The sequence below is a fragment of the Fukomys damarensis genome, unplaced genomic scaffold (genome assembly GCF_012274545.1).
Source record: "Fukomys damarensis isolate Sample0158 unplaced genomic scaffold, DMR_v1.0_HiC HiC_scaffold_22, whole genome shotgun sequence".
Classification (NCBI taxonomy): domain Eukaryota; kingdom Metazoa; phylum Chordata; class Mammalia; order Rodentia; family Bathyergidae; genus Fukomys; species Fukomys damarensis.
In genome coordinates this window covers 23,587,182-23,597,669 of record NW_022900934.1, presented here as the reverse complement: position 1 = coordinate 23,597,669, position 10,488 = coordinate 23,587,182, and the positions used below count along the sequence as shown (strand labels likewise).

At 49.2% G+C, this 10,488-nt stretch overlaps 1 protein-coding gene across 1 annotated transcript; it reads right to left on the bottom strand.

The window, feature by feature from the left end:
* Nucleotides 1–1,485: 1,485 nt before the first annotated feature.
* LOC104873334 (eukaryotic translation initiation factor 6) lies at nucleotides 1,486–8,658 on the bottom strand. Its single transcript, XM_019209946.2, has 6 exons — nucleotides 8,529–8,658; nucleotides 8,357–8,442; nucleotides 5,832–6,007; nucleotides 5,158–5,334; nucleotides 4,787–4,968; nucleotides 1,486–1,746 (listed from the first exon to the last, which is right to left on the bottom strand). The coding sequence occupies exons 1-6, from the start codon at nucleotides 8,633–8,635 to the stop codon at nucleotides 1,737–1,739; spliced, it is 738 nt and encodes a 245-aa protein (XP_019065491.1). The 5' UTR covers nucleotides 8,636–8,658; the 3' UTR covers nucleotides 1,486–1,736.
* Nucleotides 8,659–10,488: the final 1,830 nt, after the last annotated feature.

Here is a 10,488-nt window from a genome sequence, read left to right as displayed (position 1 = left end):
TAGTTTAGCAATCAGACATCTTCTCCAAAAAGGGTGGAGAGCAATTCCATTAAGAGTTTGGGTCCTTCTTATTTGTCAGCTGGTTAGTCTACTGCAGATGTCCATTCCGTACGCACTGTGCTGGCTTCAAATATGACTGGTTCAATAAAAGAACTGACATGCAAAAAAAGAAGAAAGAAAAAAAGAGGGGTATGGGAAGCCTCACTGGCAGACTTTTTTGGGCTCAAGTCACATAATGCCATGATCTGGGACACAGTTCTAATAATAAGGGTCAGACTGTGCAATCAGCAGCCATAGGATCTTACCAAAAGGCCTGGCCTGGTTCTGGTTTGGGGAAGGCTGCAACCAGACAGACAGCTGTACACGAGTGGGGGTAAATACGAAGGTCGAAGCTGACTTTGACCTACTGGCAGGCTAACAAGTTCAGGATTGGATGACCGATGCTCACGAGGAAGCCCTTCCAGGGCTCCAGGGCTCTTCAGGTTCTCCGTCTGTCTACGGAGATAGGTAAGACACACGGAGTTGTAGGGAAAGATGAGGCCGGCCTTTGCCAAGGATGCACGGACCGGGGAAGGGGAGCTCGGGCTCGGCATCCTCCTGGGAAGGCTGAGTCAGTACCAGGAGGTGCAGACGATGAGAAAGCGCACGTCGTCCAGCGGCCCCCAAGGGCCAGGCTCAGGCTGCAGTGGGGGCTGCTCTGGAGGCGCTGGCGCCTCGGGATCTGGCTGTGTTGGTTCAGGGATGCCCGGGCCGCCGCTCAACTGAGCACCCATGGTCTGCGGAACGAGAAGTCCAGCAGGGTAGTGGGTTAGAGTACCGCACCTACCCACCGATTCCCCCCACACCCAACTACATCCTCACCTCTAGAAGCAGCCGGGACAGTCAGCGGAGCCCACCACCTAGCGGGTTGGAGCTGCCTCTTGACGTCACCAAAACCGCGCACAGACGTAGCCCGACTTCCTCCCGGAAGGAAACGCCAGCTCCCACCCAGGGCGGGGCCACAAGCACAGGGCCAGCCCCGCCCCGCCCGGAAACAGCGCACAGCCTCTGTCTGCCTTAAGCCGCGCCCTCGGCTACCAAAGCAGGGTGGGCTTGGTGGTGGCTAGGGCAGCCACCTCAATACATCTTTGGTCAAAAATGGACCAAAAATACCTCCAGGTGGGCTGTAAAAGGTAGAACATGTCTCTTATGAAGACCAAGACAAGTTGTGTGGAAAATTAGAACACATGCCGGGGATTTAGCTCAGCGGTTCGGTGGCCTGCCTTGCAAGCGCAAGGACCAGAGTTCAATCCCTGGTACCAAAAAAAAAAGAAAATTAGAACACAGAAGAGTGCTTCTTCCTTTTGCCATGAGATAAAGCCTTCTGTTGATAATGACAGAGAACACTGTGTTGTATGTCTCTCCCCTTCAGCCTTCCCAGAATGCTTGAGGCGGGGAGAGGGTGTTGCACAGGCTGAGGCCCACAAGACAGCACACTCAGAATGGTCAGAGGCAGGTGCCCTTTAATGGGGTCCCCCAGAATAGCAGAATCCTCATCCAGGAGCCACAGCACAGGAGGGTGTTTACAGGAACAAAAGATTCAGAAGGTGGCACCGGTGCGGGGCTGGGTGCCTGGCCACTCAACTTCACTGACCCCTCTGCCACACCTTCCTGGCAGCAGCAAGTCCGGACTAGGTAGGTGTGGGGGTAGGAGCCAAAGTCCAAGGCAGGATCCCAGGAGCAGCGTGGAACGTGACTCAGGTGAGGCTGCAGGGAAGAGGAGGGGCAGTGTCAGGACCTGCTTCACAGGGCACACCTCACCTTCCTCTCTTTGTTCTAGCTAAGCCCTGAAGAGTCACACGCAGAGACCCGCCTGGGCCCATCTGCATCCCATGTCACACAGTCTAGTTTGGAGTTCTCAGTGTTTAAAGACTAAGATTCTTTTCCCACTCTGGTTGGACTACCATGTTTAGGTACTGACCATAAAAACCAGAACCTAAGAATATTACAAAAGGGAACAGGGGAATTTGGTCAGAGGAATTGATGTGCTCAGACCACAAGTCACCCAGACACCAGGCTGGACCAGACTCCTTTTCCAGATTCCCTTTTATTGGTGCTACCTAAACACAAAGACTGCACGCAATAGGCTGAAAAAGAGATCTGATCTGAAAGGATCAACTGAAGAACATTACTACTGGAGATAATAAGTCTGGTTTATGATTATAACTGGAATATGTACATATTGTAATCACTTATCTAACGTCTTCATCCTGAGGTCTTACAGACACTTCAAACAAAATGTGTCCATAAACCAAAAATGCTAGTGAGTATGCTCGCTTCCTTTCAAATAACCATTTCTGTATATTATCTGACTACACAGCAGAGAAGTACCAGAAAAAGGCTGACCAGTGCCAGGGAATGTAACAATTCTGCCTGACTTTAGTGAATTTCTAAAGTTTTACCAGTAAATGCAACATTTGCTGGAGTTTCTTGGTATTATCAACTATTACATCACTGTAATTTCTTTTAGGTTGCTAAGAGATTTATTGTTGTTTAATCAAATAATTACCTATGTAAGTATTGTCTTCCTAGCCCAGCATAGTGGCTCATGACTGCAATCCCAGCACTCATGAGGAAGAGGCAGGAGGAACGTCAAGAGTTCAAGGCCAGCCTGAGCTACATAATAGATTCAGGGCCAGCCTGAACTAGAAAGTGAGACCCTGTCTTTAAAATAAAAACAAAACAAAACAAAAAAAAACTGTCTTCCTTACAATCCTACAATCCTCCAAAAAGGACAGGAAATTCATTTTACTCATTGCCATATCATTGTGGCATGGCATGTAAAAAGTTACTGAATAAGACTTTTCAGGCTAGGATGTAGCTTAGTGTTATACTTCCTTAGCAAGCAGTAAGCTCTGTGTTCCATCCCCAGTGCCAGAGGGAAAAACAAACAGAAAAACCTAAATCTTCAATTACTTACCACTACTGATGGCAGAGTTACTGAGTGTGGTTCCCAAAATGCCCCAATCAGAATAACCCAGGGTAGCTTATTAAAAGAAAAAGCACAAGAGATGGGCCCTAATCCAGACTTAGGGAATCAGAATCTGAGGGCTAACATCAGTAAATTCCATAAATGGGATTCCCAAACTACGTGAAACCCCAAACCGCAGGATACCAGTCAAACCTTCCTCAGTGGGCAAAGTCCTGGGCACTCTGGGAATATGACCTTTCCCCTTCACACTGTCCCATCTCTGTATCTGCCCAACTCTGTATACTCAAATACCTACTCACTCCCTGAAGTGAGATTACCCATCCTTTATAAAACTTACAGGATCAAAGAAAGTTTCTCACCATGCATTCCAAGTCATCCATCTGAGGACAAGTAAGGTATATTAAGTCCCCAACTTACATTCAAGTTGGGAATTTTCATAGATACAGACCTGTCATTATGAACATTTGTAGATGTGAATAAATCATGGAAGAAGCTCACTTTAAACTTAACACTGTACCACCATTTCAAGGTAACTATAAAAGTAAAAACTGTTTATTTACAGTATTGTGGTTTTTTTATGCTTTACACTGTCTATTTGTGTCAAAGGTACAGATGACTCACTCTGTCAGACTTACAAACGAATCCAACTTAGAAGCATTCTCCCAGAATGAAACTCATTCATAAATCAGGGCCTTACTATACTTTAAATTCTCCTTGAAGAAAGCTAAGTAGTATGTGGCTACCACATACTTTTTCCCTGGGTCATGCCCCATGGAGCTTTGCCTGCAAAGATCAAAAATATCAGGCAAGGACAGGGGATTTCATTCAGTGGTTCCACTGCCTGCCTCCCAAATGCAAGGACCAAACTTCACTCCCCAGTACCCCACCTCCCAAAAAAAGAAAAATATCACGCAAAGAAATGGAAGAAAAAGGAAGGGAAGGGTCACAAGTTTGTCACTTGGAAATTACTGTACTTTGGGGTTTCTATCCTCTAGCACTGTGTTGGAGAATCAATGGCATTTGTGCTGCAGCCAGCTGTTTATTATTGAAAATTCTAAAAGGATTGCTATCACTGCTCTAGAGAGTATTACCTCAAAGCAAGTCAGGGTTCAAGAGGTCCTAATCGGGGTGTGAGAGATAAGGAAGTGGAATGACCAACCAATTGCTAGTCTTTAGGTAATGGCCCTGTATTTCTTTTGATTATTTTTTTAATGCATAAACAAGCAGAGTCTCATGCAATACCCACTGCAAACTATTCAAAATCTCTTTAGGCATCAGAAGCCTCCTCAATGTTTTGCTTATCTGTTTTGTTTTTTTGAGACAGGGTTTCTGATGTACTGCAGGCTACCTGTGAACTCATTACGTAGTTCAGGCTGGCCTAAAACTTGCAGTGATCCACCTGCTTCAACAATCTGATTGGTGAGATTACATGCATGAATCAACGTGTCCACCTTCCTCCGCATTGTAGAGGAGCCTTCAAAACGTCCCTACCAACATCATTTCTTTTCTGTCTCAAGTTCTAGGCACTGGCTGAGTATGAAATGATGCAAATACAAGCTGTAAAAAAATATGGTCAATGATCAAATAAAAAGGACCAGCAGAATGACCAACCTAGAGAACTGAATCATCAAAGATAAGGAAAAATAGATGCTCAAGAAATGCTTGCTGCCTCTGTCCTGTGACTGCTCGGCAGTGTGTGGATGCACTCCTACATTTGAGCACCACCTACCAAGAGAAACACAACAGGACTCCCATGCTAAGCGGCATCTTCTTCCCCACCCTCAAAGGCAAAGTAAGCCGCCCTGTCCCTTGTACCTGTCAATGAGGGAATCCCGCATGCTGGTGGCAATGGTGCTAGGCTGGGCCTCATTCAGCTTGAAGACGCTCTCCACCACCGACAGCTCCGTGCTGGTTGTGTCCAGCCCGCAGAAGGCACACCAGTCATTCACCACCATCCCAGCAGCAATCACCTCACTGCCTCGGTTCACAGTGCCCGCCTGCCAAGACCAGGCTCAGTGTGGGGCACGGCACCAGCAGCGCAAGTCTGCCACCGCCCCAGTGAGGACTCTTCCCAAACCTGCTCCCTGAACCTCAGCCCTGATCCCAAACTAGGGCAGGTGAGTCCAGAGTCCTGGGCAAAGGGATCTGCTTCAGCAGGAGATGGGACAGGACGCAGGGAGTCTTACCACAAGGGGCACCTGGAGAAGAGAGGACAGCTCATCCTGATCCTCAATTGAAGTCTTGGGATGCACCAGCCCTCCCTGATTGCTGAAGACACAGTAACTTCCCACTAGCACCTGTTCAGCCACTGTCTGTCTGAAGACTTCCACCTTGAGCACATCAGCCAGGATTTCTTCTGTCTCCTGTCCATCAAAAATGCTGTCGCTCAGGATGGGTAAGCCAGAGAAACAGGGGCTCTCCGTGCCAGAACTCAGAGCCCTCATTTCTCTGCTACACAGCTATACATGGAAGCCTCACTCAGGGAAAGGACAAGGTAGAGCTTAGCATAGAGCTGGGCCAGCTCTGCAACCCCTCAGCCCCAAGCATGCCCTGAACACTGGGGACTGGCCTCCATGTCAACCTTTTCCCTCTAACACATCCTCCAGTTCAACTGTTAGTCATCTGTCCTGGCCCACGCCTGGGACACACTCCCTGAATCTCCCTAATCCTGAAGGATTAATGGTCTCCCAGCTTGACACTGACCATACCACCGAGGCCCCTGTTACCGCTATTCCTACTGACTGCCTGAAATGCAGAGAAACCACAAGAGGTGATGCTAATGTCAGCCTGTGGCGTGAAAAACGATAGCTAATATCCTAGGCTGGTCCTACGGCTCTTGAGACAAGTTGGGCTACCTTACCCTGTCCAGGTCTGGGTGGACCAAAGCCACGTAGTCATTGCAGGTGGTAACATTGCCCAGGGCCGAGAGCCGCTCCTCCACCCGCCGGATCTGCACTGAGTCTGGCAGGCAGTTGCGAATGTGCTGCAGCTCCTGGTCAGTGGTGTTGTTGGGCAGCAGGAGTCCATGCCTGTTCCCTAGAGAGACCCAAATTAGAGGACAAGGCAAACACAGACCATGACTGAGGAGATGCTTCTGGGACTTCAGGGATCAAGATATAGCCCAGCCCAGCTCAGCCCAGCCCAGCCCAATTAATTTTCCAGGACAACTTGAGGCTCAGACTCCAGCTGTCCAGCGCACTGATCCATTCATCTTACAAGAGTACCAGGTCCCATGGGCAGGCCCAAAATGGCCAGGAATCTATCCCAACAGACCTTACTTACTTACTCACCATCAGATGGTAGGAAAAAGACATGGCCCTTGGCACACTGTGGATCTGTGTGTGTGTGTGTGTGTGTGTGTGTGTGTGTGTGTGCGCGCGCGCGCCCTTTGTAGCAGGGATCAAACTCAGGACCTTGCCATTGTGAAGCAGGCATGGCACCACTGAGCTAAATCCCTGGCCCCACACTGTGTATTTTGATACCTAAAAACTACATGTACCTAACGTTACATACATATAACAGTGGCTAAAAATTTCAATTGAATGTCACTACCAAATGCTGGCAAAAAAACATGTGGAACAAATGAAACTCATACACTGACAGAGGGAAAAGGTCAACCACTTTCAATAATCGTATAGCATTACCTCCAGATAGTCACATAAACTGTGACTCTGCCTAACTTCTACACTATAAAATGGAGAATGCCTAATGTAGAATAACTTGTGGGTATTCTACAGCCAACAGAAATATATACATATTGCCACCAGAACACCTGTAGTCCCAGCACTTGGGAGGCTGAGGGAGGAGGATCACCATGAAGTCGAGGCCAGCCTGGGACACAGTGAGTTCAAGATGAGCCTGAGGGCTGGAGATTTAGCTCAGTAGTTTTGCCACCTGCCTCGCAAGAACAATCTCCCAAGTTCTATCCCCAGTACCAAAGTACCAAAAAACGAAAAATCAGCCAGAACTACATAGCAAGACCCTATCACAAAAAAAAAAGAGAAAAGAAAGACATATATTCATATTTATAGAGAAGTACTATTACTAAGAGACCAAATGGCAAACTGTCCGAAAGAATAAATGCAGGGGCCGGGGATTTAGCTCAGTGGTTCTGCCGCCTGCTTGCAAGCACAAGGACCCAAGTTCAATTCCTGGTACAAAAAAAAAAAAGAAACCAAAGAATAAATGGAATCCACTCTGGAATATCCCTACAAAAGCTACTCCATGCCAACAAAACAGAACAAAGTTTAATGACACCTTCAGAACTACAGCTAAAATTCTCTGTGTCCTTGTAAGGCCACAACTCTGAACCTCAGAACTAAGAGCTGCTCTCTTATAATACAAGGGCTAAGCTACATTCACCCTCATTCTCTGAGTTTTCTTCAAATCTCACGGACATGGATAGAGATCAGGGTGTTGTTTTCCTGTTCTTCGATCAAAGTGTTTGAAATGAATTAGAAAACAAGGTCATAATGTTTAAGATTTTTCTTAATTGAAAGTAAAAAAATAAGACTTCTGTGAACCCAATCGGCAAAGTAAGAAACAAGAGGTGGCACTATCAGGACACAGAGCTACCCTAAAGAAAGGAGGAATGGCCACAGCTGACAGCTATGGCAGATCAGAGCAGAAATGCCAGGCATGGAAATGGGAACTGAGGATTTAAATGTACAAGATAACCCAGCCTCTGAGCCTGTATCATTTCACAGAGGCAGAAATGGATGCTCAGAACCAGGAAGAAGCTTGTCTATACAGTCAGTCGGTGGCAGAAAAGAGACAAAATTAAAATCCTTCTCCACAATAGGTGTGGTACTTGGTGAGTCACCTAGACTCCCTAATCTCATTTCCTCATTAGCCAAATTAAGATACTAATTTCTAATTTTAAAAAAAGACACCGATTTGTACTTCTAGAGAACAAGAGCAAAAGTACTTGTTTCTCGGCCAGGGATGTAGCACAGGGGTACAGCACCTACCTGGCAAGCATGAGGCCCTGAGTTCGATTCCCGTTATCAAAAACAAAAATAAAAACAGAGCGACTTGCCTTTTTCACGTTTACAGTCGCCCTAAGGTGCCCAGGTTGGGATCCAACTTGCCATCCATCCCTCTGCCTCAGCATTCTAAGTAGCTAGGATACAGCCGTGCGACAATGCACCTGATTGTGCTATTTCTTTTGACTGTCATTTGTATTTATTATTCTCAAGAACTCTTGTTCCCCTGACTGCTCTCAGACTGGGTCCTACTCAGCCCCGAGAGATTCCACAGTCCACGGAGATAATGAACGAAGGCCTGGAAACTCCTAGGTCACTCCGCGTCCCCTCCAGGGATACGATTAATAATTAATGGTGCTTGGACTCTCCACTCTCCCTAGGCGTCCTCCACATGCCTTACCCACACACATGCGCCCGATGATGCGGCAGCCGGCGATGGACGCGTGCACCACAGGGATGGTATCGGCGAGCTCGCCCTCAAACACGCTGTAGGGACACAGACTCGGAGGTCACCAGCCCGGACACGCTCAGCCGGATCTCCCGACCTCGACAACCCTCCCGCTCCGCCGCACCTGTAGAAGTTCTCCGACCCTCCGATGGCCACCAGGCAGTAGGTGTTGGTGAGTTTGGCAAAGCAACCGATCTCACAGTTGTTCTCGAAAGACGCTCGCACCGCCATGACCGAAGCCCGGAGGTTCCCCCACCGCGAACGCAGGCAGGGTCGACGGACGGATCGGCTACCAGTCAGTCGCGGGTCCCGGAGCCTCGTCCCCTCAGAAGCGTCGCGACCCCGCCCTCCGAAATCGGTCAGATTTTTCGGGTACCGCCCACTGGGCCCCTCCCACTCGGACCCGCGTTCTCAGGCCCCTCCCCTGCCCGCCCGGGTCGGAGCTGACCCTCGCGGCCTCCCTTCACACCAGCTCACCTAGCGACACCAAAGTCCACACGCCTCTCCCTACTTCTCCCCCGCACAGCTTTCCGCTTCCGCCTCGGCCCGCAGAGACTTCCGGGAGAGCCCGGCACGCCAGCCACGCCTGCGCCCCTCTAGCCCCACCCCGGGGAGGGACTCTATGGCTGCAAATACTCTGTCCAGCGCCTCGCCTGGCCCCGCTCGCAGCACGCTCGCCCGCCCGCCCTCATTGGTTCGTTCATTCTTTCGCTCTGGAGCTTTTTGGGAGGTTCAGGCGACTGAGACCTGTGGCTGGTCGGTGTGACACGAGGGAGAGGAGGAGCCAGCGCCTTCTCCCCGAAGGTGGGGTGATGAGAGAGGTACTGACTGAAAGGAAGTAGGCGACTCAAGGGCGGGTTTAGGGGAGGGGATGGGTCCAGCCCTGCCGCGAGCGCCCCAGTCGGGATGTGGAGCCCAGGCCAGAGTGAAAGGCTGAGGAGTGAGACGTGGGGCCAGAGCTGGGGTGGATGGCGTCACCCGGAGAAGGTGTCCGGGAGGGAGAAGTGAGACCAGATCCCAGGCTGCTGGGTGCTCGGCCATCCCAGCGGAGGAATGCAGGCTGATGACCGAGGATGAATATGAACATGAATGTGAATGACTTAGGTTCTTAGGGAGTGGTTGGAGAGGCAGGGGTCCCTGTTGGGCGAGAATGCGAGGGCTGCTTGTTTCCGTTGTGTGCCTCTCACGCATGCTGTGTCACTCACTCAGCAGCCACCTTCTGTCCTCCACCTCTGTCCTTGCTCGCCTGGACAGGATGAACTTGGCCTCCATTTGGTAGAATCTACAAATATCACAGTGAAGGCAGAGGGCACTTGGAGCCCCCACTGCCTAAAGCCTTTTGGGGGAACATCCACTGTGCAGGGCATCCCCTATAATGGGCCTTCGTCCTTTCCCACCCCCAACTTGCATTTCCAGAAGGCGGTATTTCTTAGGACTGTCTGCCTTTACTGATGTGTACGGTCCCAGGCAGTGGATGAACACAGGAATACGGCCCACAATTTGTTGTAACCTATGTTTGAGATGCTCAAGATGGTGAGGGATGTGTGTGTGTGTGTGTGTGTGTGTGTGTGTGTGAATCCATGTGCTGTACTCTTCCCCGCTAGTGCCTGCTGTGGCACTAGATATGCTCCCCTCCCCCTTCACCTCAGGTAAACTTGTGCTCTCTGGAGTTTTTGCTTTCTTTTTAAAACCTTACTTTTTATTAGTATATATTTGTCATACATACTGATCACATCCATCATAAGGGATTTGTACCTGTACATCTTTTTTTCACCTTCTCATCCCCTCCCTCCAACCCTTCTTCCCCTCCCCATTTACAAAAGCTATTTCTTTTTCCCTCCCATTCTTTTTCCCTTTTCCCCCTCCCCTCCCTTGTTTCCCTTCCCATTTGAAGTTCTTCCTACTTCTCAGTATCTGTCCTCCACTATGCTCCTTATTTGCACTTTGGGTTTCTCACAAAAGAGAAACAATACAATGAGTACTTTTTTCATACTGGAGATTAAACCCAGGATCTTCACACTGAGGTCCCTCCAGCGACCCTTTTTGAGATAAGGTCTAAGTTGCCCAGGTTGGCCTGGAACCTG